The sequence below is a fragment of the Pipistrellus kuhlii genome, unplaced genomic scaffold (assembly GCF_014108245.1).
Source record: "Pipistrellus kuhlii isolate mPipKuh1 unplaced genomic scaffold, mPipKuh1.p scaffold_m20_p_9, whole genome shotgun sequence".
NCBI classification, from domain to species: Eukaryota; Metazoa; Chordata; class Mammalia; order Chiroptera; family Vespertilionidae; genus Pipistrellus; species Pipistrellus kuhlii.
The window spans coordinates 42,598,656-42,625,515 of NW_023425595.1; the positions used below are offsets into that span (position 1 = coordinate 42,598,656).

Sequence of the window (26,860 nt, forward strand, 5' to 3'; positions counted from 1 at the left end):
GCTTTGCATCTGCCTCTCCTGCTAAGCCATGAATTCCTCAATAGGAAGGACTGAACCTTATACATCCTCCTTGAAGTCCCAAGCCCCATAGTTGGCTCAAGAAATCTTATCAATCCTCAATGGAAGCAACTTAAACTGCCAAGATACATTTTCTTTTAAATTCTAAAATAAATGGGTAATCCTTCAGGTCTAAAAAAAAAAAAAGAAAGAAAGAAAGAAAAAAGAAAACACAATAATGTTAAAACAGGCTAACTGAAAATTCTAACTTCACTTTCAATTGTTCATTTTCTACCCTTTGTCCAATCTTTAATGTTTGTGCAATTTTCTTACAGTTACTTTGTCTAGCGTTTCCTCTTAGGAAGAACGGTAAAATTCCGTAAGAGGAAAACTTAAACTAATTAAGTCACAAACCTGACCTAATGCTCCTGAGAGACTGGGTTCATGATTACAGGCTAGAAGATCATGACATTGACAAGTGGTCTTTTTCTTTTGAGGCAAACTTTACATTTTCAACAGAACTGTGCCTTCATGTGGTAGACGTCCAATAAATGCTGTCAATGAGTGACTGACAGCCCCTGGTCCAAAAATTTCCCAGTTCACTGAGGGGGAACCCGAGGCATAAAGGTTACACCAGTGTGAGTGCCAAGACTGGAATGCATGAACCTCCAGCCTCTAAAGTTTCTGCTTCCCTCCTTCCGTCAGGAAACCCATGGGCAGAGCAGAATAAGAAAACCATCAGGACCTTCCATCTTTGTCTAAGAAGTTAATGTAATTAAAGGAACTCTGAGAATTTCTCTTCTCACAGATAACACAGATAAAAATACGTAGTCCATAAAAATAATATTTACCCTCTTTTGAAGTCTGAAAGAAACCAGTCCTTCCATTTCTTGACTGCTCGTTTTTGGTTTGTGGAGATAAGTGATCTTCTGGCAACTTGGAGCTATTAAATGGATTCTTCCTTTGCTGGGGAAAAACATTGTTTATTAAACTCATTTTCGATGTCAAAACAGCAACTCAGTGTTAGCAAATGCTTCTTAGCTCAAATATTTGATAGTTTTATTCAGTAAAATCTATCTGTCATGTTTGAAAAATGTTTACCCTGGTTAGTCAGGGTAGCATAAAACTATTATTCAAAATATACTCAATTCCAGAGTTCTATAACATTAGACCAAAACCAGGCATTCAAATCTGTATTTCACATTTGACAGAGGTGAGAAAAACTTAGGCCTGGATATATCAAAGAGCTGGTCAAGGTCAAGGTAAACCTGAAACTTTAATAAGGGCAGGTTCCCTCCAGTGCTCTTTCTACCAGTGAGACTCTCATTGTGCTAGAAATATGTACTAAATATAATTGCTAGAAATCTGTACTAAATATAAATTATCAAGATATTTTGAAGTATTTATAGTCACTACTATAATTATTAATTCTGATGAAGAATGGGTATCAGTAAACAGAATTTTTAAATTAACATAAGACTAAATATCAATGATTACTGTCTATAGTTTCATAAATAGGCAATTCCCTCCCCCAAGCTAACCTCTAATAGAGAGTCAGGAAGCTATGAATAGGAATAAGAACTCACATGGCACTAATAAGTTACATTCTGTAAGCTTAAAACAAGCAGCCCCCAATAGTTTCAAACTTTTTATTCCTTAGGGCAAGAAATTTTGGTCTTCAACATGATATACCAATAACATGGTATTCGTTAACGTTCCCAGCACACGAGTGAATTCTATGTTAAATAGTAAACATTGTCTGTATCTGGTACAAAAAAATGATACTACAAAATCTTCTTTATTTCATATTGCTGTGATAAAATGAGAAAAATGGCATTCCTGTCAAAAGTAAGATTTCTGAAGTCTGAGCTCAGTCTACCTTAGCTGAAGAGGCAGCGGAGTTCCTGGAGTTTTCCTGGGACGTATCAATCATGGTGGAAGCTGGATCTGCCACGCTGGGACTGCAAAGAAACAATGATGCAGAGAATAAAACCTCACCCTCTGTGGAAGCATAAATCATGCCTCTAAAGCCAAAAGCTATTAAGACAGGCGAGGAGAGGAAGTTTGTAAGATCAAACTGGTAGGAAGGGAAAGGGAGTTGAGCTTAGAAATGATTAAGCAGGGAAGCGAAGGAAATGGCAGAACAGACATGAAAGGTCAACATGAGACAAGACGAAAGAACCCAGTGGAAGTCTCGAAGTTTATATCACGTGCCAGGCGCACAGGGATTCACCATTTGCATTTGTAGAAGTGAACTTGTCTCACAAAGTCTGGCGCTAACATCAGATGCAGACAAGAGTGAGCAAGTGATCTCAAGGAAAGAACATCATTGCTGAAATACAGCTCCAAAGAGTCCGTAGGTCAGGGCCACAACAGCAGTGCTCACTCTAACTCAGATAGCAGACATCAAAGAGAAGATGCAGGTGAGACAAGTGATTCAGAAGAAACAGAAGGAGTCGAAACCGGTTTGGCTCAGTGGATAGAGCATCAGCCTGCGGACTGAGGGGTCTCAGGTTCGATTCCGGTCAAGGGCATGTACCTGGGTTGCGGGCACATCCCCAGTGGGAGGTGTGCAGGAGGCAGATGATAGATGTTTCTCTCTCAACGATGTTTCTAACTCTCTATCTCTCTCCCTTTCTCTCTGTAAAAAATCGATAAAATATATTTTAAAAAAAAAGAAAAGAAAAGAAAAGAAAAAAAGAAGCAGAAGGAACAGCAGATCTAAGGGATTCTGTGCAGTAAAGCTGAAGGATTTGGGCAACTTACTGAGAACTTTCGACACAACTCTGCAGGCTAGCTAGGTGAGTTCTTGTTCATATACAAGAGGGACAAGGACAAGCAGAGATCTGGAAGAGGGTGAGAGGTTGGAAGCCTGGAGAAGGCTTAGAGGAGCGGGAAAAATTCCCTAGACCATGATTCCCTCCTGAAGGAATGCACAGACCCAGGGTGAGAGTAGGTAGGAGTGAATGGAGAAAATGAGTTGAGCAGTCTCTCTCCGGAACAGCCACTCCCTTCGCTATTTAGTAAGAAGGGCAAAAGAGGGTCACAGTGACTCCAGAGGGGGAGGAAAACCACCTGCTCAGACTTCCTGTTCCAGTGGCCTTGCCGCGGGCATAAGAGGTGAGGTCACTATTGGCCGAAACCATGTGTCCTATTAACCTCCACCAATCCTCTTAGTGACATCACAGAGTCAAGAATAGGGAAAATACCTCTGAGGGTGCTGGCTTTCCACCATGCAGCAAAGGAACCAGAGGCTGGGGAGGGGAGCAATTGGCCCCAAAGCTACAAAGCCTTGCTCAAGATCATTGCCATGAAAATCATGGGCTAGATGTTGCTGCAGCTTCATTTCTTTTCCTTCCCTCTGCACTTCCACTGTTATTTTTGTGCAGAGTTAGGCCCAGGAGCAGGCTGAAATTCTGAGGAAGCCATTCTTCCTTTTGTTACCTTCTTCATTGTTCCAGAAAGGAATTACAGCAGATGAAGCAAATGCATATAACATACATCTGATCACAGGAGAGGGGAGGATAAGGGGAGGAAGGAAACGGAACAAGAATAAGAACTTATAATAGAGCCAGAAGCAAGGCTAATAGAAAAACACATTATAGCAGGCTATTCTTTCAACAGGTGGGCACAAGCTTGACTCAACTTCTCTAGCAGCCAATGTAAAAGCAGAAATCTGGTCACTTATAGAACTCACAGTTTCCATTCAGTGGAAAACAATAGCTCAGGACTAGAAGTAATTTCTCTTGGGTGTCACTATAAGAAGTTGGTGTTATGAGAGACCTATGCTCAGTTTCTCAGAGGGTTTTGTATCATGTCCCTTAGTACATAAAGCAGTCACATAATAATCAGACAAACCGAGCCAGGTGCTGATGGTCAGGGTCTCCATGGAACACCCAACTTCTCTGGCTGCCTTCCTCCTTTCCACTCACCAAGAACAAAGGACAAGAAGAGCCTCTAATTCTCCTTGCTTTGCTCCCTGGAAACCCAGCCCTGAGTGACCATCATGTTGTCCCCACCTTCCCAGAGATAAAACCAGACTCTTACTAAAGTCTATCCAGCTATGTATTTTATGTCTATTCTGCAACCTCGCTCTGCGTATACATATCTTCTCTCTCATAGTAAACTGGGAGATCCCTCAAGAGTATCTTGACTACCCTTATATTCCTGCAATGCCTTGTATGGTGCCTGATACACAACTGGTGAACGACTGAACAAATGAAGGCCAACGGAGCCAACCAGTGGCAGCAAGGCAGCAGCAGACAGGTGACCGTGCTTTGTTTTGTTCTTGAGATCCAAGTTATTTGCCAAACTACAATGAGGCCCATTATTTAGGTTTTAAACAAAATGTCTTTGTCCTGCTATTCAGAAAGCAAAAGAGAGGAAGAAATGAGGCATTCAGAACACAGGGCCTGACACTGAAATACCAGAAACACACAGAATTCCCTGGGTTACCTTGTAGTTGGGATGGGGGAAGGGAGGGGAATGGGATGAGTATGGAATACTTGATTAGCTTAATTTTAAAAAATTGAGGTGTGTAATCCTCAAGTTCTATCTCTTAAAATATAGCTATTTCCTAGATTAAGCTCTGGCTTTTCTTCTCTCAAGGAATACAGCAATGGTATATTTGCATGTCTTCTATTGGGCAACCATCACGACAGTAATCCTCTTTCTATCAATTGATCTTTGCAACATCCCTATGAGGTCTATATCCCTCACCTCATTCTACTTGTGAAAAAAATTTAGGCTTGGAGAGGTTAAGTAACTTGCTCAATGTCACAAAATTAGTTGTGAAAGAGTTGGGGATTTGAACCAAGTGTGTCTGGCCCTGACTCCAAAGACAATCATCCTAATGACTAGGCTATACCTCCTATTGCTTGCCTTAGCAAAGTGGTGGCATATGGCCAGAGGATTGGAGTTATGTCTGGGTGATTCTTTCTTCCTAATGACTCTTACGTCTGTCACTTCCTGCCACCTCCATTATTTCTGTCAAGTATATCTTTCTCACATCTGACCTCTGACGCCAGAGTTCCACTCTCCTGAGCCATTCAGCATTCCACCACTAAGCTGCAATTGTCTAAAGCACGATGGTGACCCTGGCTCTCTTCTGCTCATCACCTTTTCCTGGATCCTCAAGGCCTGTGGAACCAAGTCTGAACTCCCAAAAAGGACATGGAGATGTTCCACCACCTTCCCTAATATAACTTCTCAGCTCTTCGCTCTGTTGACCCTTCCTGCCAAACAAAGTGGTCTATACACCCACTGTCTGCAAACCTCACCTACCTCTACTGTCTCCACCCAACCTGTCCCTCAGCTCCTCCCTCAAGTGCATGCTCTGTTCTCTTTGCCCAAATCCTTGCTTTCATCTCCAAGCCCACTCCAAATCTCACCTCCTCTGTGACACTGCTCCAGTATCAGCCCAGCTGGAGACGGGTCTCCTCATCTCAAATCTTACAGTGTTTTGGATTAGGAATTTGCTCCCTGCCTGGCACGATTTGTTATCATGTGAACAGATACGCTAATACAGATGCATTTATTTTTCATAAGATAATATAGTCTCTTTATAGCCAGATACTATGTCTTTGGGGTCTTAGAATCCCTCTCTAAGGGCGCAGGCTGTGCCTGGCACATAAAAAGATATTCAATACATTCCACAAGATGAGCTTTTTAAGCTGTGAAGCATGCCAGATTCTACGCCCTATGCTCTAAAATGTCTTCCCTCAGGCACCCTTGAAAAACTCCCTGCAGCACTAGAAGGAACACTTACACAAAACTGTTTACTCTGTTAAGCGGATTATTAAACCATTAGGCTAGGAACTTGGCACTAGGATTCCACACCTAAAAGTGTCTACATTTTAACGCAGGTCTTGAAGACTTAATTGAAAAAAAATAATAGTGTCAGGAGCTGCGGCAGGGACTCGTGGGGAAGAGGGAGGGCTTTACAGAAGTCTTAACTCACCCCGCACAGGCACCTGGCCACCCCATTGGCTCCTGTGTCCAGCCAGCAAGTGCTCCAACTTCCAAACTTTAAAAAGCTTTTGAACCTTAACCAACCTTTCTCTCTAAAACAAGGAAACATAGCAGCATATATCACACAGCTTCTGGTGAGGTATTTTCCAGCTTAAATATTAACAGGAGACTAGAATCAGAAGCAGTCCTGAAAGTCATTTTCTTCCACGTGTGTGTGTGTGTGTGTGTGTGTGTGTGTGTGTGTTTCTGACCACTCCCTTTGGACCGTGAGCTTCTTGGAAGCTAACATTGCATCTCATCCCAGCGCTGAGCATTGTGCCAGCACAAGCTACACACGATCAAGCTTTAACACATGAATCAACACATGAAGAAACGGCTCAGAGGTAACTCGAGGGAACAAAACGGGGAAATATGCTATGCCAAGCCTTTTTAGACAGTCTTTAAGACAGTCTTTTTTTTTTTTTTAAGTAAAATTTTACTTCTTTGGTGTTACTACTCTTTGTACTGCTTTATCTACACAGGTATTCTCATCCAAGCACAAGGCACTCTGACAGTGAAACTATTCCCATCACAACTGATCTGGGTGAATCCAAGAGCCTGGCAGATGAAGAAAGATTCTTTTAGGAGTTCAATGTAAATGACTTGGTGGGGCAGGCCTCCAAGAAATGAAACAGTCACATAACTGGATTGCAATCCATCCAAGGACAAAAGATCAAATGCATTGTCCACAGATGGGCCATCACAAAAGAAGCTCAAAACTCCCATCCACACAGGCTTTGAAAAGTCAAATACTTCGTGTGGAATGCATGTTAGATGGCTTTAAGGGAGAAAGGAGTGTGAGATGGAAAGGAGGTGGGAGGAGGAACCAGAGGAAGAAAAGAACTGGGAAGCTTGCATCAGGAGTAACAAAGGAGGGGCTTCTCATCCCAGAACAGGCTACCTCCATAGTGGGGACACATTACACCTGGTTTTTGGGCAGGGTCCTGACCACAGGGGAAGAGCACCTCACACTGTCATTCTGTCCTGCCCACCCGGCTCAGCGCTGCAGATTATCATGCACCTATTCTACAATCGTTTTTTTCTTGGGTGGACGGGACTTGATGTGCCATCATGGACCAGTGCCAGTCATGAACTGTCTTTACTGGTTCACAATGAGATAAGTACAAAACTGAAAGCATGCTGTGATAATTAGACATATAATTTTTAAAAATGAACAACAACAACAAAAAACACTAGCTCTTTACCACAGTTTGTGCCAACACCACCCACAGTCTAGCCAAGGGCGTTGACCAGAACCAGAACCGTGAGCATTTGGGAGTTCTCCCTTTGCCACACGAAATGAAATCTCGTTCTCTGCTCCCTGTTCACCAGACCTGTCTGCTTCCTGCGTGGCAGGTGCAAACAAAGATGAGTTCCAAGTGAGCACAGGTGCTTCCAGGGGTTGAGCACATGCTCGGTACCCACAGTGCTTTCATTCCCCACAGGCCAAACCCCCTCAGAGCAGCACCCACAACAGAAAGAAGAAACTCATCCCCCGAGACCATTAGAAAGCCTCCTTCAGAAACTACAGCACCAGTCACTGCTGCTTCACGCTCCCTGGCTCCTGGCTAAGAAAATATTTACAGGCATTGAGTCATTCTATTTGAAATTCACTTAGTCTAAAAGTGTGGGCCCCAAAATACACTTAACACACCCAGTTCCCAAAGGTTAAAGGATAGGTGAGAAATGCTGCAGGAACCTGAGACTGAGTAAAGCCGTGGTTTCTGACAAGGAAAGGAGGAAGTAAACAACTGCTCAGGCTACAGTTCTGGGTGATCACCACCCCCACCATGCAATGAGCAAGGCATGCCAGCCTCATCTAACATTATTAAAAAAAAAATTAAAAATATCTATATATCTATATATCTATATATCTATCTCTATCTCTATCTCTATCTCTATCTCTATCTCTATCTCTATATCTATATCTATATCTATATCTATCTATATACATATATACATATACATATATACATATATATATACATATACACACACACACACATATATATATATATATATATATTAAAGAGGAAGAGAGAGAGAGAAATACAAACATCAATGATGAGAGAGTCATTGATCGGCAGCCTCCTGCACGCCACACACTGGGGATCGTACCCTCAACCAGGGCATATGCCCTGATCAGGAATCTAACCATGACCTCCTGGTTCATAGGTCAACGCTCAACCACTGCACCATGCCAGCTGGGCTCATCTAACACTCTTATTCTCACTTTCCCAACTACCCCTTCACCTATGCTATAATAACATAATTATCAGGCCACTTGGAAGTTGCCAATTTTCTTTCTTGACAGGGTTCCCCCACCTCACTGCATTTAACGTCACAAGGTCCTGGTGAGGCAGCTCTGTTCTGATTTACAGATGAGATCCAAAAGACTCACAAGACAGGAAGGTCACACAAGGAATGCGGCAAACAATGGAGACACAGGCTTGGAAACGCAATGGCCTCAGATTGAGGAAGAGGCGGGTAATATTCACCAGCCCACGTGGGGCCATAAGGAAAACGAGTTGGGCGATCAGGCAGTGGTACCTCAGTCCCCCAGGCCCTCTGAGCTGAAATGAGTTCCTGGGAGAAGGACAGGAAGTCTGACCCACATAAAACTGCAATGAACTAAGTTTGTCTCTGAAACTCCAGAAGTTTCTCCTTCTGTGAGAAACTTCTTGTACCCCTTCCCGTAGTCAGCGCTGTGGTGCCCTCACCCCCATCAAACCTGGCTGTTAGGAGCTGCTCTCAGCTTCCTGTGGTTTATCTACATGGCTGTGTTCTCATTCCCAGAGTTTCCTTCCTTTAAGGTCTCATCTCTCCCTAAGGAAGGAAGGCAGGCCTAGCCTCATTGGGGGAGGGGGTTGCAGGTGGTTGGTAAATGGGGCATCACCAAAAGGAAAGGAGTATGGTATTCTTCACAGCCTTTCCTGAGCTTCCAGAAGTACCTGTGTGTGTAAGTGAGAGCCCACGCTTCCATTCCTTGAGCATCTACTATGTCCTGTGGGTTAGGAATTCTACTGTACATTTACTTGCTAATTAAATTCTCAATTATCTTGATAGCAAATTATCATTATTCCCATTTTACAGCTGAGAAAACAAAGACCCAGGAAGTAAGTCACTTCCAGTGCAAGGTCATAGAATCAATAAGTGGCTACTGTTACGGTGTTTCTACCTCTAGCCAATATGAACTCTGCAGACATCATGAAACATTTCAAATCATCCCCGAGGAGAAACAGTGCGGCCCCCACCCCTGGAAAACAAAGTGAGCCCTTTCCAACAGGGAACTGGATAGACAGCGAATACCATGATGAGATCAGTGTTCTGTTACCCATGTGACATGACCTGATTCAGGACTCTGAAAAGCCTTCAGGTGCCCATATTGTAGACCTCCTTCCCTCACCTATAAACGATGTTGGGAACATCCCCATTTCCCAGGTGCCTCAGCCTTGGTCCCTGACTCAGTGAGCCCCACCAGTGAATTCATTGACTTTATCCCAGTTGGAGACTCTGAGGAGAACTGCTTCCACTGAGGAGCTAAAGATAAAATGGAAGTGCTATCCCTCCCACCAAGGGTTAACAACACTCCCTCCAAGGGACAAACATCAATAATGGCCGTCCCTCATCTATGCTATAATAACATGATTAGCTTTTAGGTATTTAAGGATTTTTAAAAATATATTTTATTGACTTCTTACAGAGAGGAAGGGAGACGGATAGAGAGTTAGAAACATTGATTAGCTGCCTCTTGCACACCCCCTATTGGGGATGTGCCCACAACCAAGGTACATGCCCTTGACCGGAATCAAGCCTGAGACCTTTCAGTGTGCAGGCTGACTCTCTATCCACTGAGCCAAACCAGTTTCGGCGGTATTTAAGGATTTTTAATAATCATGGCTCAAAAGGTTTGCGGCAATGTAGCCCCACAGCCAACCAGCAACTTCACAGGAAGGATATACAATTGTACATTTTTATTGGTCAGATGACAACATGTATGGAAAACATAAAAAATCAAGACTGAAACATCAGGACAATCTACATCCTTAAGAGGCATTTGCTGAGCATCTACCAAGAGTGCCTGCCACACACATTATCCCTAATTCTCACCATAGCGTTTCCTGCTCTATGTTACCATTCCTCTCTGTAGTTGAGAAAAGAGACTCAGAGAGGTTAAATTACCTGCCCAGAGTCAAATGGCTAATAACTGCCATGTTCAGGATTTGCATTCATATCTGCCTGATTCCCATGCTTGCGCTTCTCCAGTGTACCCAGCTACTATAATTTGATCATAATTCATCTTTTTCCTGAAGTGACCCATTTCTCTATATTCCTTTTAGAAAAGCTCTTCATTCCACTCTGAGGAAAAATCCTTACATAGTAAAAATAGAAAACAGCTATTGTTGGTGCTGAAAGGAATTACCACTTGATATTTCAATTTTATTTAATACTCAGATTTGTTAGACATTCTGGAAACTGGGAAACATCAATACTCAGGCTTGTTTACATTGGGGCCCAGAATTTACCAGATATGTCTCTTGCCCGTGCCTATGAGGCCAGTCTAGCACTTGCATGAATAGCCCACTATTTTGCCTGAACAGCACACCAAGCCATGCATCCCACACCCAGCAGCTTCCCGTGATCTCCATCTTACCTTGGGCTTGCCGGTCCTACATCTTCTTCTGCCTCTTCCACAACACCGGCTAGCTCTGGGGGAAGGAAAGCATCTTTGTTGACATTATTCACCCAGCTCTCCTTTGCCCTGTTTTCTCTGTCCTTACTCTGCTCAGCTGAAACAGGAAACAATAAAGACAGGAAGGTTATCTCTCACCTCCGTGACCTACAACTCTCATACGGGCACTGATCACAGAAGGCTGGAACCTGAACTTCAGGCCTTCCCTGAGTGCTAATGTGTCGGGATCAGAATTACATCTGCGGGAGCAGTCAGTAGATTCCTCTGGTGTTAGCTCCCCCTCCTCCCAGCAGAGCCTCCTACGTGCAATGTGTAGATAACTCCAGAGACAAAATTCTGACTGCCTCTGGGTGAATCTGACCTGAATTGGGGCCAAGACTGAATGTGCATGGCCACGGGACGCCGAGGACAGGGAGTCCTCGTGGGAACAGACTCACCATCATTACAAGCACTTACTGAATTAATGGTGTGCTTGACTCGAGGCATGGCTCTGGGGTACAAAGGGGAATGATCGCTTTTAGTCTAGAATTTTAGTCTAGATTGCCCTCCCCCTCCCCGCCCCCGGTCTCTACACACCCAAATTCCACATATTCCTTAACACCCAGCTCAGAAGCCTGCACCCCACACAACCTCTGTGCACCCTTTTCAGGAATAACCTTTTACCTCTGACACTGAGGGCTCTTGACCTCCACCTCTCAGCTAATTAGCACCACCAGAGTGATGAAGTTCTTTGCATGTGTTATCCTATGAGGAGGGAGTGACTTTCCAAGTTCACAGATTTGGAAACTGAGGATCAGAGTTCAAGAAACTAACCTAAGGCCACATAACCAGTAAGTGCCAGTAATAGTTTCATCGGTGTTAAGAAGATGAAGTAATATAAAGGCTCCCAATTTCCAAATGTACTCACATTCCTGGGTCTCTTTATATTAAAAATCTAGTTTATTTTCAACTGCAAAATGGAGTCAACAGGACAACCTGTACTCCTCAGGATTTATGAAGGTCCGGATCGTTTTGAAAACCAAAAGGCCTGTGAGCAATACCTGGCATATACTAAGCAGGCAGCCTTACCTGCAAGGAGTGTGGCTTTCTTTCAGATGGACAGAGAGCCCAGCTCTACCATTTGCCAGCTATCTGCCCTTGGGCATATAAAACTTTTCATACCCCTCTATAGAATGGGGATGATAATACCTACCTTACAAGATTGCTGCTACAATTAGAAAAAAAGAGCATCACGTATTAGATGCTCAAACGGTGATAGTTTCTTTCCTTATTGAGTACAGGCTAGGCTAGATGTAGGCAGGGGCTGTTCTCAGGGATAAAGATTTACATTCACCAGCCCAGAGTTAGAGCGTAGGCACCAGGGAAATATTTAATGAACTCAAAAGGTTGCTAAAGAAGCTCTCAAAATACTGTTTTCAGAGTCCCTTAAGTAATGCATTTGGTTGATTGAAGAAGTATCAGAGGTCAAGGTCATTGAACAGGGAGGCTAATCTCTTACTGTCTAGGCTCCCATGGTATTCAGGTTCTGAATCTTCAAAGGAGGAAGAGGAGGAGGAGGAAGAGGAGGAGGAGAAAGGGGAGGAGGAGGAGGAGAAAGAAGAAAAGGAGGAGGAGGAGGAGGAGAAGATACTTATAAATCTCAGTTGTCTATGCTACTCCTCCTCACATGGCATCTGAAGAACTCCCTTTTTCCTTTGACAGCACCCTGAGTCACTTAGCCCCACCCTCACCCATCCAAATGCGGGGCAAGAACAGTTTGAGCTCGAGGGCTACACATTATGAAAAGTGCACAATTACATGATGTTCCTCAGCGGATTTTAGTAACGATTCTGGCACTTTCCATCTCCCACCTCCTCCTTCCCAGACAAACGCTGGCTCTCTGTGTACTAGCCACGTCAGCTCACCTGCGACCTGGAGCCTTTTCTTCCTCATGGATGCTCTGATGATATCTGTGCCATGGATTTTGTCTCTGTGCCTCTTGGCCTTGGCTTCATAAAACCACTGGCCACTCATATTCTTCAGCTGCTGGTCATCCTTAACTTTTTCAGGCAAATGTCTGCAAAAGGAGAAGAGCTTTACTTTGCTGGGAACCCACAGACCCTGCGTGAAGCAGTTTGCAAACGTGCAGTCAAAATGAGCTCTCGATGTCTTAGAAGATTCCACAGATCTCCTGGATGACTAACAAATGCATGTTCCCCGTTAACTTGAGAAGTCAGGGAAGCCAGGGCCAACATTTTTTAAAGATTCAAAGATTTAATCCATGATCCCCAGAGGATGCCTGAAATTTCTCAAGGGCCGATCCACGTTTTTGACCACAGTCTTCTGTGTCCACTGTTCAAATGCAAACAACCCAGGTGGGGGTGGGGGGAGATGATATATTAAGCTTCCCTAAGCCTTGGTATCCTTATCTGTCTAAAGGGGTTAATAATAGTAAACCACCTCAGGGGGTTGCTATGAAGATTAAATTAGTTTATGCATATCAGCCACCTTCTGCACATGCCTGGCACCTAATAAACACTCAATGACTAACTGGTGGGGTATCTGTCGGCTTATTAGTTCTTTCCATTTCAGTGAAATGAGTTTATCAGAGATTTTCCTGAAAGCTTGAGGGGGACAGCGTATGATGTCTCCGGTTAGGGAAATGAATGCTGAAAAGGCTGAATGGAAAATCAAGAAAGATCAAATTTATGGGCCTGGAGTGGAGAGGGGGGGAGGAGGAGGCACAGGCAAATTCCTTTTATGCAAATACTGCTTTGAAGGTTCCACCATCATTCACGCTTACTGAAAAGCTAAAACCTAAAGAACAAACTAAGTACTGCCCTCCTGAAATGTCCCTAATTTACACTGGCTGGAAAAATTAGGTTCTGCTTCTTTCTAGCCACCTCAATAAAATCTAAATTTTCTTATTCATAGGGATGCACTTAGAATCAAGTGGAATAAAAGCCTTAAGGAGACTTTGAACTCTAGGAAGATAAGATGCTACATAAATCCAAGAAGGTTTTATGCTTATTATCCGAGGTAATATGCACACTTCCTCAAGCAGCAAATATAAGTCTTAGCCAGAGAGTGTGTACAGTGGCCACACACCCGGGTGTCAGGGCTGTGCATGAGGGCTGCCCATAGGCATCCCTGGGCGTGGGAGAAACAGGAGGGTCAGTTGCCCTGGATCTAGCTAGCAAGGCCCTTTCCTCTCTCCCAAGTGTGCTTGGAGACTGCCTTCCCACCCAGAGTCCAACTCTCTGCGGGGACTTCTGCCCCTCTCCCAATTCCTTAGGAAGAAGTGAGCCCAGCCCAAAGAGGCCCAGGCAGAACCTTTGGACACACACTGTCATGACAGCCTGTCCCCAAATCCTACAAGGGACAGTGTCTTCATTTTGTGGTTCTGCATCACCAGAGAGGTGATGGTTTTTATTAAATGTTTCTAATAGTTTCCCATTGCCTAGGTTTTCAGCAGAGCAAACTACACCCCTGGGCTGCTGATGGAGTTTTTTTTGCCCCTCCTCCCTAAAAGACCAACTTTGAATTCAAGTCCTGAAGAGAGACGTCCTTCCAACTTTCCCTAGTAGAGAGTGAGTCCCCAGGAACAGGGCCTGAACATTGTTGCTTGGTGTCTAAAAAGCAGTGGGTACTTATCCAGTGAAGGTATAGCATATGAGGCCTCCCTCCCTGACCATGTGGCTTCAGGCTACCTTTTGGGATTCATTTTCCAGCATTTATCCCCATGCTCCCCCTTGCCAGCACACTGGGTTTCTTACTGTTCCCCAATCTGCTCTTTCATGACCCCTGTAAACATCAGAAGCAGGAAGGTGTGGCAGAAGGACTATGGGTTTTGGAGTCTCCCCCAAATTGGGTTCAAATCCCAGCTCTGATTCTTTCTGCATGAGACTTCGGACAGGTTACTAAACCCTCTAAGTGTCATCTCCTGGTTTTGTAAAGTTAGGGGCAAATAAGATCTTTTCTGCAGGGCTTCAGGGATGAGTAAATTGGGTGTTTACCGGACAGTGCCTGGATCTTGGTAAGAGTCATTAAGTGTGAATTCTCTGTGGATGTCTTTCCTTCGCTTCTCCATGCAGCTCCCACACTACCTTGCCGCAAAGCCTTCCTCGATTCCCAAGGGCATTCTCCTCACTCCCACCACACCTCCAGGACAGAACTCACCCCACTGGGTTCCAATGATCTATTTGCACACCTGCCTCATCCGCTAATCTGTCAACTCTGCAAACTCCTAGAAGGTGAGGTTCACATTCTAATCATCTTTGCAATGCCAGCACCTAGCACAGAGTCTGGCACAGAGCTGACAGCCCAAGACTGTTTGTTGAGTGAATGAACTAATGAATAAATAAATGCTCAGCAGCCACCTCAGTCTGAGTCAGGCAAGAGATAGGAGAGATCCTGCCACTTCGGGAGGTGAGTGAACCAGACTCCATCACAGGGGCGGTGCCTTCTGCTGAGGAGGCAGGAGAGCTCACTTCTCAGCCAACTAGGAAAACGCATCAGTCATCATCTTTTTGAAAAAGACCACAAGCCCTCATATAATAGCTCAATTTCTCATGAGACTTATTCACCTATTTTTCTTGTTCAACTGAAATGCATTTTGTAGGGTTGTTTGTATAATTCTTGATCTCTCCCACCTAAATGACTATCTATAAGCCTCTTTCATGCTAAGCTTTTAGGCCACAAGGGGAATCAGGCTCACTGAAACACGTGGCCCTAGAAAAGCTGGTAGCCACTAGAGTAAGGAATTAAGGTTGGGTTTTTGGCTCATTTCTTTTGTTGTTGGTTTTATTTTTTAATTTTTTAATTTTTATTGCTTTTTACAGGGAGAAAGAGAAAGAAAGATCAATGTAAAACATCAATTGGCTGCCTCCTGGGCATGTGCCCTGCCTGGGAATTGAACAAACAACCCCTTGGTATATAGGACAATGCCCAGCCAACTGAGCCACTCTGGCCAGAGCATGGCTCATTTCTTTTAAAGTGGCAAAAGATCAGCAAATTCTTGATGCATTGGCTGGGTAGCTCAGTTGGTAAGAGTATCATCCCAATACACCAATGTTGTGGGTTCAGTCCCCAGTCAAGGCACATACAAAAATCAACCAATGAGCTGAAACCGATTTGGCTCAGTGGATAGAGCGTCAGCCTACAGACTAAAAGGTCCCAGGTTCGATTCTGGTCAAGGGCATGTACCTTGGTTGCGGGCACATCCTGGTAGGGGGTGTGCAAGAGGCACCTGATCAATGATTCTTTCTCATCGATGTTTCTAACTCTCTATTCCTCTCTGTAAAAATCAATAATATATATATATTTTTAAAAAGAATCAACCAATGAATGCTTAAATAAGTGAAACAACAAATCAATGTTTCTCTCCCTCACCCTTTCTACCCCTCCCCCAACTCTGAAAAAAAGAGTAAGAAATTCTATCAAATTCAATAAGTGCTATTTATGTATTAACATGATATATGTTAACATGATAAACTGCTAGATTTAATCAATTTCTTTTTCTATCTCAGTCATTTGAAATATTTTATAGATGAATTCATATGTGTGACATCAAAGCCCAAGTTTTATAAAGATGTAGATTTAAAAAAAATCAAACACCCACTACACCTCGGTGGTGCTGTTAAAATCTTCTTTACCTGCCCACGCTGATGTCTCATTTTTCCTGAAGTCTAACCAACCAAATTAGCATTTGATTCTCTAATTGTTATACCATTTAGTTGAAGTGGAAAAGGGGTAAGTTTCCTGGACTCACTTTTTATATGTTACGGTCCTCTCCCCACATGCATGTTGTGCTTAGTGAGGTGCTGCAGATAGAAAAGATGCTAATGGGCAGGGGCTGGTGGGCAGACATGAAGGAGGAGAAAAGCACTCAGAGCAGAGAGAGCACCATCCCGCTTTCCTCCAGGCAGAATGTTGGTCCTCCCCGCACTCCTTCAGCTAATACATATGAAGCATGTTTTGTACTGGGTCTCATGCTTGGCACTTTACATGCATCATCTCATTGAATTCTTACATTTCACCATGATGTACAAAGATGTTAGTCAACTGCCAAAGACAGACATCTTGCCTCCTCTGTATGTTAAAGGCTGTATCTGTTTGTCTGTTCATTCACTCATTCATGAATCCCCTGTAATATACCAGGCCTATAGTTGAAATTATGCATTAAAAAAAAAAAATCAATCGACAGCCCTAACTGCAATGTCAGCCGCAAAGCCCTCCAGCCAGGCCTCAACACCGTCCCATGAGCCTTCCTTACCCCTTTTCCTCCTCTAATTACAAAGCACACCCTAGCCTCCAGCTCTTCATCATGATTAGGCAAAGGCCTAGCATCAGAGGCAGGACTTGACTGACATTATCTAGTCAACAGGATAATAAGAATCAGCAGGCTGGCCAGAGAGGCTGACTGGTCCAATTTCCAGCATTCAGATATGTGACTTGAAAGTACTCCTAGATATTTATTTTGAATGTGAGAGCTGGGCAGGACTTTAGTTATAAATGGGCCCACTTTATAGATAAAACAATTGAGGCCCCCAAAAGTTAAGAGCTTTGCTCAAAGTCACACAGAACTGGGCCAGCCTGCCTCTTGGCCAATGTTCTGTCCACCACCCCAGCCTGCTTCTGGGAGCCAAACATGATTTGGGCTTCTAACATGGCTATCATGCTTCACTCCTTCTACAGAGGAATTCAGCCTTTGATCAAGAATCTGAAAACCAACACACGTGAACATGAGATGCACTGCAAAGGATCCTTATCATGGCAAGTGAGAGGTAACGCATGTCCCTTGCGTCACAGACACATCGCAGATCCCCACAATATGCTGAGACACAGCATAGCGTGGGGGAAGCTCAGGCTTTGCAGTTTGATAGCAAGGCTTCAATCTCACAGGGCACTCATCTCTCCCACCTGACTTCCTCATTGCTGAGCGGGTTCAGCTACACTGTTATTCGGGTGAAAGGGGGAAATGCATGGGAAGCTCTGTACATCTAGTTCCTTAACAAATGCTGGCTCCTTTCCTCTTCACTTTGACAGAAAACACAACCAGAGGTCCTGGGAAGCAATGACAACTGCCTTCATTTCAAAGAAACTAGGTCTTAAGGACGCAGCTGAGAATCATAAGATGTGGTTGCGGTTGAGATGGTATCGGCTATGAGAACGCCCATCGCCATAGATGTGGTTGTGTGCGCATGGGGCGGAGGACATGGTGCTGGTGGTGCACAGACGTAGACGGGCAATGATTTCCTGCTGGCCGTGTGACGCAAAGCCCAGGAAACACCACCTCTGGAGTGTGTCATTTTCAAACCATAAAAGACTAAAATTACATATGTGTATATGATGGTGCCTCTTAAAAAGTAAGGTGGGGGAGGGGTGGGGAAGAGAGAAAAAGAATCCATCTGACGTCTGCCTCACCGTTGGCTTGTGAAGTGTCTCCAGCCAGTCGTTAGGGAAACAAGCTGGGTAGAGATGCATCTCTCCTATCCATAGCGCCTCACCGTGGTCACACGTGCTAGTAACTGGGCTCAGCACGTGTGGCCACAGGGAGAGGGGCAGCATGAAAGACAGCTGTGGTGGCAACAGTGACCTGAACTGTCATCTTCCAACTGCACCCCAGAGAACCACAGTGAAGATTCCCTTGGGTTCCAGTCCGTGTTCTACCATTAACAGTTGAATGATTTGGGAACTGGATATTTTCCCTGTCTGGCACTCATTCTCCTCATCCATGAAGTCAGGATGGGAAGTAACATGTAGACTAAATCATCTCCAAAGTGTCTCCGATGAGCTAGGATTCAAACTATTCAAAGCACTGGCTATTTCAGGCATGGCAAGCAGATTTCAGTTTGAATGCCAAATCTCATCTAGGACCATAGGGAAAAGGATTCTGAGGCAGAGTCTGGTTTTAATGAGGACATGCATCAGTGATGTCCTCATGGCTATAGGAGGATTATACTCCAAAGCCTATAACCAGTTAGCATTGGAAGGTCTGTCTCAATGCTAGAGACAGGTTTGACTTTTTAATGTTTTACTTAAGCTAATATTATAATTACATAATTTAATTTCTGAAGCCATATATCAATCAGAATGACTGGGACATTATAAAAATCATCTGTAGGGAAACAAAGTTGAGATTTTAACTTTGCAATTGACAATCTATTGAATATATAAAGGCCATTACATGGTAAATTCCTTGAGGACTGAAACCAGTTTCAGTCATCCTAGAATTATCTTCATATCTTTGTGCAGAGCAGTTCCCCATACTTAAGAGGTACTCACTTAAATTTCACTGCATTATTTTATAATTGAGAGTTTTTAGGAATAATTTCCTCCTAAGGAATCAGACTACTAACCAGAGACTTCTGTCCTTTTTCAGAGGTAAGGGGTAGCAGTGAAAGGGAATCCTAGCTAATAAAAGAGTAATATGCAAATTAACCATCATTCTGTGACACCCCAAGCCATGCCCACCAGCCAATCAGAGTGAATATGCAAATAAACTCAACCAAGATGGCTACGGCCACAGAGAGTAGGAGGGAAGTTTGGATTTCCCAGGCAATGGAACAAGCCAAGCTTTCCACCTGCCCTTGCTGGCCTAAGCCTCCACTCAAGTCTACAAAGTTTCAATTATAGAAGGTAAACAAATCCAAACAGAAATAGCTGCTGGCTACTGAGCAAGGGGGGCTTGGCTCCGCTTTAGGCTACAAAATTTCAATTGTACAAGATAAATAAATTCCAGATACCAGGGCCTCTGTTTGGGTTGCTGGGGGTGTGGCAGCCTACAAACTACCACAGGCCCTTGCCCAGGCTACCCCACATCCCAAGGGAATCCTCACCCTGATCCGGGACACCCTTTAGGGCAAATCAGCCAGCCCTCACCAATGCACCAGGCCTCTATCTTATCTAATAAAAGAGTAATATTCAGATTGACCATCACTCCAACACACAAGATGGCTGCCCCCATGTGATCAAAAATCCTGCCCTTATATGGACACAAGATGGCCAGCAGGAGAGAGCAGTTGGGAGGGACCAGGCCTGCAAGGGAGGGCAATTTTGGGTGATCAGGCAAGCAGGGGAGGGCAATTGGGAGGCACCAGGCCTGCAAGGAAGGGCAGTTGGGGCGATCAACCCTGCAGGAGAGGGCAGTTAGGGGTGATTAGGTCAGCAGAGGAGGGAAGTTGGGGCAAACGGGCTGGTAGGGGAGCAGTTAGACATCAATCAGGCTGTCATGGGAGTGGTTAGGAGTGATCAGGCTGACAGGCAGAAGTGGTTAGGGGCAATCAGGAAGGAAGGTAGGCAGGCGAGCAGTTGGGAGCCAGCAATCCTGGATTGTGAGAGGGATTCCAGATTGGAGAGGGTGCAGGCTGGGCTGAGGGACCCCCCTCTCACTCCCATGCATGAATTTTGTACACTGGGCCTATAGCTAAAACATATTCATCACCAATTATGAGCTAAGAAGATTAAGAATTATTTTACTTAATCCTGGTTTTAACCCTTTAACTTTGGTACTATGGTCGATCCCAATCTCTGAGTTGAGGCCAAGAGAAGTCAAATAATTTGCCCAATAAACCATAGTTGATCAGTGGTGAGAATAGTTGGTTCTGACTCCAAAGTTCAAGTAGGTAAGTTCTTTCCTTGTGTCATGATGAAACCCTTACTGTTCTTCTGAAAGAATAATAGCAATGAACAGTACGGGGCAGAGGGAACAGCACTGGTCTAAAAACTTTTATTATGGCTTTGGCACTGACTAGCTGTGTGACCCTGGGCAAATCACTTCCCCTCTCTGCTTTACCTTCTTTATCTATAAAGTGACTGATATGGACAAAAAAAAAAAAAAAAAAAAAAAAAAAAAAAAAAAAAAATCCTTTCCAGAACTGTCAAGCTGTAACTCTGATGGAAGAGTCAAAAACAAACAGCTGGTGGATGGTGAGGGGCCTGGAAAACAAAAGCCTATTGAATAGTATTTTCAGAAACTAGACGCTTAGCCCATACACCAAAAAGTTATGGGTTCAATTCCCAGTCAGGGCACATATCTAGGTTGTGGGGTCCATCCTGGTCAGGGCATGTACTATAGGAGATAACCAATCAATGTTCCTCTCTCTCTCTCTCTCTCTCTCTCTCTCTCTCTCTCTCTCTCTCTTCCTCCCCCCCCCCCCTTCCTCTTTCTCTAAAAATCAACTTTAAAAAAACACACAAACCAGAGACCTAGTTCTGGTTCTGGTTCTGCCAGCCAAGGTACAAAACAACCACAGAACCATCCTCACAAGTCTCTTCAGTCCCAAAGGAAAGAGGGGATCAGAGCATGATTCCTCTTGTGTGGAGTAGGCCATCGGTTGGGCCTCTTTCAGTGCCCACAGGCTATGGGCTGGTGTCCACCTGCTCCCCCTGCACAACATCACTCCTCCCCAGGCCCAGAGTCCTGGACCTGCCCATGGCCTAGGTGACATGGACCTGACCAAGAAGTCCCCCAGAATGGTGGTGATAGACAGGGCTTGGCTCACACCAGGTTCCAAGCCTTCTTTCTTCTTCCTTGGAATCAGTTTTGAAAAACAAAAATCAAGGGCAGCACCAGTAGCAGCTACTGGGACGGAAGGAGGGTCTGCAAACCCACTGCTATAAAGGGCTCAGTATTTCTGCTGTAGCCATAGATAGGTTGGTGCCAGAGGCCCCACACTCATGCCCCTTACAAGGCCTGGGCATAACTCTGCATTGTTGAGGATATTTTCATCAACTATTGCAGGTGCCCACCTCCACTCTACACACACAGAATCACAGAGCTACATGGAAGACTCAGCAGACTGGAATTCCAGGGGCCAAGAAAATACAGAAGGTGGGGGAGGGGCAGGGAGAACAAATCTCTCTTGCAAAGTGACTGGGTAGATAGAGGAATCAGAATTGCAGACCACACCTAACACCGTGGAAGTAGAAGGAATGGAAGGAACTTGCAGCAATCCAATATTCACAATTCAGGCTTCCTGAAGTAGGAGGATCTGCAGCTTTCTCCATCTTGTCTTCTGAGAGACCAACAGAATTCCCTCTTGCTAGTATGCTTTAAGAATCAACTAATATTTTCTCTGTGCTGCCCCTTCCCTTACTTCTAAAATAAAATGACAAAATAGATCCAGAGACATGGAAGCATGCAACAGGCTGATGATTCTCAAGAGGGAAGGGTGGGGGTGGGAAGAGATTCACCAAAGAACTTATATGCATACTAGAGGCCCAGTGCATGAATTCGTGTACGGGTGGGGTCCAGTTGGCCTGGCCCTTGATTAGGGCCAATTAGGGCTAGGCTGGCTGGAAGGAGTGGCTATGAGCGATTGGCCAGTGGGCCCATCCCCAATTGAGGTGGGAGGGCTGATTGGGGGCATGGCCAGCCATGGGGAGGGGCTGTGAGCGGTAGGCTGACTGGTCCCATTCCTGATTGGTGGGGGAGGGGATCAGGAGTGGAGCTGGCTTGAGGAAGGGGCTGTGGGCTGATAAAGGTGGTGGGGGGTGAAGGCCAGCCATGAGGAGGGTCTTTAGGCAGTGAGCCAGGTGGTCCCACCCCCAAATGGGGTTGGGGGGTTGATGGGGACCAGTGGCCTAGGGGCAGGGCCAAGGGTAGGTCCCAGTCCTTTACCTGATCAGAGTGGGTGGGTGAGTGGATGGGCAGAGCTGACTGAGGGGAGGGGCCATGGGCTGATCCAGGTGTGGACTCATTGGGGGCAGGGCTGGTTGGGAGGAGAGGCTGCAGGAGGTTGGCTGGCTGGCCCTTCCTCCTATTGGGTGGGTGGGTGGGTGGGGGGTGATCAGGACATGGCTGGCCAGGGGGAGGGGCTGTGGGCCAATCAGGGTGGTGGGGGCCTATCAGGGGCAGGGCCAGCCAGAGGGAAGTACCATGGGGGTGGCCGACCACTCTGCTCTTGATCAGGGTGGGAGAGGCCAATCAGGACCAGGGCCGGCTGGGAAGAGGGGTCCCCCATTAGTTAGATCAATATGCCAGCTGCAGTGGGCGTCATAGTGACTGGTCATTCAGGCCATTGGCTTTTTATATATATAGATGTGCACAACCCATAGACACGGACAATAGTGTGATGAAGGCCTGGGGGAGAGGAGCCAAGGTGAAGGAGGTCAATGGGGGTGAAAAAAAGGGGACATGTGTAATACTTTCATCAATAAAGATACAATTTTTAAAATGATAAAATAAAAGGGGTGTAACAGTACCACCTGGCTACCACTCAGGTTGCTGTCACATGAGGATAACATTCATGAAAGAACTTTATGAACAGTGAGTGGGTACCGCATTAATGCTACCAAGAGGCTCTGATGGCTGATCAGTGTGCTAGTAAACCTCCCTCCCCTTCTGGGGAAACAGCTCAAGCTTCCTGCTGAGAAAGGGGAGCAGTGGCCCATCTAGGGGACTGGGGGGAGGAGTATGACAAAGAACGAACCCCATTCTCATGATCTCCACTACCTACAGCCACCTCCTGTCACCATCACTGTTCAGTGTGCTACCTCACACCAAGACACCACCCCTTTTCCATGGCCAGGCCCCGGGATGGCCTGTCTGCTATTGCTCTCTCAGGACGAGGAGGTAGAGTTAGGGAATGGGCACCTGAAGACCAGGATTTGATTCTCACTTTGGACACCTATGGACTGAATGAGCGAGAGCAAGTCACCTGACCTGTCTCAAAGTCAATTTCCTCACACACCAGAGTGGGTGAAATTAGAGCCTCCCACATCCCCCAACTGCGTAAGAGTGCTGTGAGCTCAGGAAAAAGAATGGGCGTGCAATCCCTTTGCAATTCGTTAGTCACTGTCTATATGTGAATTAGTGGTGATGGCCATAGTCAGACACTCTGGAGTGCCTAAGTGACTTCAGCGTGTTCACTGATAAAGCATCACATCAGTCAGGGTCGAATATGGGGAAATGATGTGACTAAATCCATTATTCACGATCCTTGTGGGCCAGCAAATAAGAACACTACTGAGATGGGGATCCTGCAGTTAATACTAACCCACATCGGGAAGCCTTCCGCTGCCTCCAAAGCCCAAGATTGCAGGCCCTGGGCTCGAGACGGCTCCCTCCACCACGTGGGTGAGTGAAAGTGGCAGAAATGTTGACGTGGACCCTTTGGGCTCCTCCCAACAAGGACAGTGTGTCACAGCGGCCCCGCCTCCTTGTGGGACACAAATGAAAAGCTGGCGCCCGCAGGGCTAATTTTAATTGCTCTTGAAACCAACTTGAACTTTTCTGAAAGTATGCAGGAATGTGAGCTACTTCTCAATTTCTTTTCTTTTTTTTTTTTGCATCAATTTCAAATATTTCTAGTTTGGTTTATAATTCAGTTTTAAAAAGTATATTACACACACACACACACACACACACACACGCACACACACACACACAGATATAAACATACACATACCCATATATGTGGATGCAGATGCATGTGTTGTATTTATTTTAGTTTTAATTCAGTGTTTAAAAAGTTCAAGGAATTTAGTTCGGTTTTGAATCAAGATTTTCTTTCTGGCAGGAGCCCTGTGGGATAAATTAAGAGATACCCGGGAGGAAAAAGCTCCATGCAGGAAGTAAACCTAAAATTGGAACCTATAAATTCAGGCTCCAAATCAGAACTACCACTTGTGGTTGTGGCAGAAAAAAACAACAAAGTGTCTCATCCTAGGAACCAGCCCTCCATTCCCCTCCCTGGAGGACCTCTGGGGCTCATTACCTGACTCTCTCATCCTCAACCCTCTTCAGGGCAGCATCCCGCTGCAGGACCTTCATGATGGCCTCCTGCTCCTCCTCTGTCAGGAAGCTTAGGTCGATCATTTTGAAAGGCGTGTGCAAAAATTAGAGTCACAAATCCAGCTCGAGGTTCTCCAGGCTAAACAACTCTGACCGGAGCCCGATGATTAAAAGATGCAAAAGCGAAATGTAATGATGTCTTGCTCAGCTCCGCAGCAAAAGTCCTGTCTTGGCTCAGCACAAGTTTTAGGCGGCCAATTGCAAAACCCCAAGTGCCCCTTCCAGGGAGGCAGGAGTGGCCTGAGGGGCGACGTGGAGAGGAGGCTCTCAGAAGGAAGCTGCATTCCTTGCCTGGCAGGTCACTGGGGCCCACAGCGGCATTTCCACTCACGCCCCTTCTCCGGACCAGTCTGTTCTCCTTCAGTCCTCGTCACCAGCTCCAGAGTGTCCACAGCATCTGAGCACCACCGACCTGGGGAAGCTGGAGACAGGAAATATCAGTGCAAGGTCATTCCTATAAGCGTTGCTCTTGACTACAAGATTTCAAACATGCCTGGGGGTGTGAGATGGTCTCTGAGATCAGGGAAACCAGTTCTGCTGGCTTCCCGGGCAAATGGCAAATGGGTCATGAAACACGCTTCTACTCAATGCCGGGCCACCTCCTGCATTCACCAGCCACCGAGGAAAGGGATGTAGGAGCCAAGGGTCTGGTTCTCAAGCCCGTGGGACACTTGGCTGAAAAGTCACAGTAAGAGTCGGCAAGACCAGGAAGACATGATTCCAGCTTCCAAGGGACTGTGGGTAAGAGATTAGAAATGAAAATTCCCAAACGCTCCCTTCTCCATGAGTAGGAATGTCCCACAGGAGGACATCTGTGCTCTGTAAGGACAGGAGAGCTAAAATCAGGTAGAGGTAGTTTGCAAAGCAGTGGGAATTTCACTTTTCACCTAGTCCTGCCCCTAATCTTTGCTGGGCCTGGAGCATCTCATCAAGCTTGTTTCCCTTCCTTTCTGAGCTTGAAGAACACTTACTGGTAGGTGTATGTAAATTGGGAGAAAGAAAGAAGCAGAATTTCAAAATACCCTACCATCCAAAGTGAGCATTTTAAAGTAGGACAACGGGCAAGAATCTGATTTTCTCAGAAGCATCTTAAATAAGGTGACCAGACGTCCCACTTTCGGCGGGACAGTCCCAATTTTTAACAATTTGTCCCGCGTGCAATGAGAAGAAGGTGAGATCTGAAGAATGCACCAACCAGCCAGGACTTCAGAGATGACCAACTCCAGGACTGGGGCCCTTTTACCAAACGCAGTGCTCCCATACAGTGGATGCTAAAAACCAGGTGTTCAGTATGTTTTAAAGTAGCCTCACTTGAGAATAAAATGGAGTGTGTACACTAGTGAGTGATTTTTATGAGTATGGGCTCTTTGTTTGGGCAACTACTGGAAACTACCCCCTCCATCACTTGTTAGCTACCAACCATTAGGCAAGTTACCTCCCACTGTGAGGCTCTGGTTCTCTCACTGTACTTGACAGCAGGACCAAATGAAATAGCACATACCTTGCATCCTGTACCAAAAAGAGCTACTAAAACTACATCCTGGTTTCCTTTCTGAATTCACTCTTTTGTTTCATCCAGCTGAGTGAGAGTGCACTCAGTTGTACGCTTCTCTTTTCTCTTTTGAACTGTTTGCTAGCTCCCCCATGAAGTTTGGCCTTCATGGACAGGTACTTCGAAGACCTTTGTTTTATTTTCTGCATCTTTTTACAAAATGCCCAGAGAATGCTCAGATAAATAGTAAGACAATACTTCATCCTCCCTCTCTCTCTCTCTCTCTCTCTCTCTCTCTCTCTCTCTCTCTCTCTCTCTCTCTCTCTCTCTCTCTCTCTCTTTTTCATTTTGCATGCATTTGTCTGCTGTTCATCTTGAAAACTATTCAACCTTCAAGATGAAAATCTTCACCTCCAGGAAGCCTTCCTGAACTTCCTAACTCTTCATTCCCTTCCTGACGTAGAACTACACAACCATATTGCTAGTAAAGCGAGCAGAGTATTCATCCCCACTTGCCTGATGATGGGCGTGGCCTGTGACTTACTGTGGCCAATGAATGTTACAAATGAGAAATAAGCATAGGCCACACCCAACATCAGGCAAGTAGGGATGAATACTCTGGCTCTGCTTCTTATGCTCCAGCATATGCCACAAGAAGAGCTTGCCCAAATAGCTATCTTTCCCAGAAAGAAAGATACAAGGACAGACCAGAACCTGACCCTCCTGAAGCAGGGTCACCCCAGCTGACCTGTAGCTATCGAAGTAAGAAATAAATACTTGTTGAAAGCCACTGAAGTTTGGGGTTGCTACATATATTTTTGTTTTGTTTTGTTTTTATTTATTTTAGAGTGGGAGAGGGATAGACAGAGAGAGAGAAACATCTATGTGAGAG

The 26,860-nt window shown here is 45.2% G+C and overlaps 1 protein-coding gene across 17 annotated transcripts in view; it reads right to left on the bottom strand.

The window, feature by feature from the left end:
* SYTL2 (synaptotagmin like 2) overlaps positions 1-26,860 on the bottom strand; it is a 120,021-nt gene that overhangs the window by 40,646 nt on the left and 52,515 nt on the right. For 12 of the 17 annotated variants that reach the window (XM_045578164.1, XM_045578162.1, XM_036426772.2 and 9 more), the window contains exons 2-6: positions 24,400-24,897; positions 12,604-12,755; positions 10,661-10,796; positions 1,877-1,958; positions 849-963 (exon numbers count right to left, since the gene is read on the bottom strand). In XM_045578164.1, the coding sequence (XP_045434120.1) occupies positions 849-963; positions 1,877-1,958; positions 10,661-10,796; positions 12,604-12,755; positions 24,400-24,500 (586 nt within the window). In that variant the 5' untranslated portion in view covers positions 24,501-24,897. The remainder of the gene's footprint in view (positions 1-848; positions 964-1,876; positions 1,959-10,660; positions 10,797-12,603; positions 12,756-24,399; positions 24,898-26,860) is intronic. The other 5 variants (XM_045578163.1, XM_036426770.2, XM_045578167.1 and 2 more) reach the window with 1 other exon arrangement.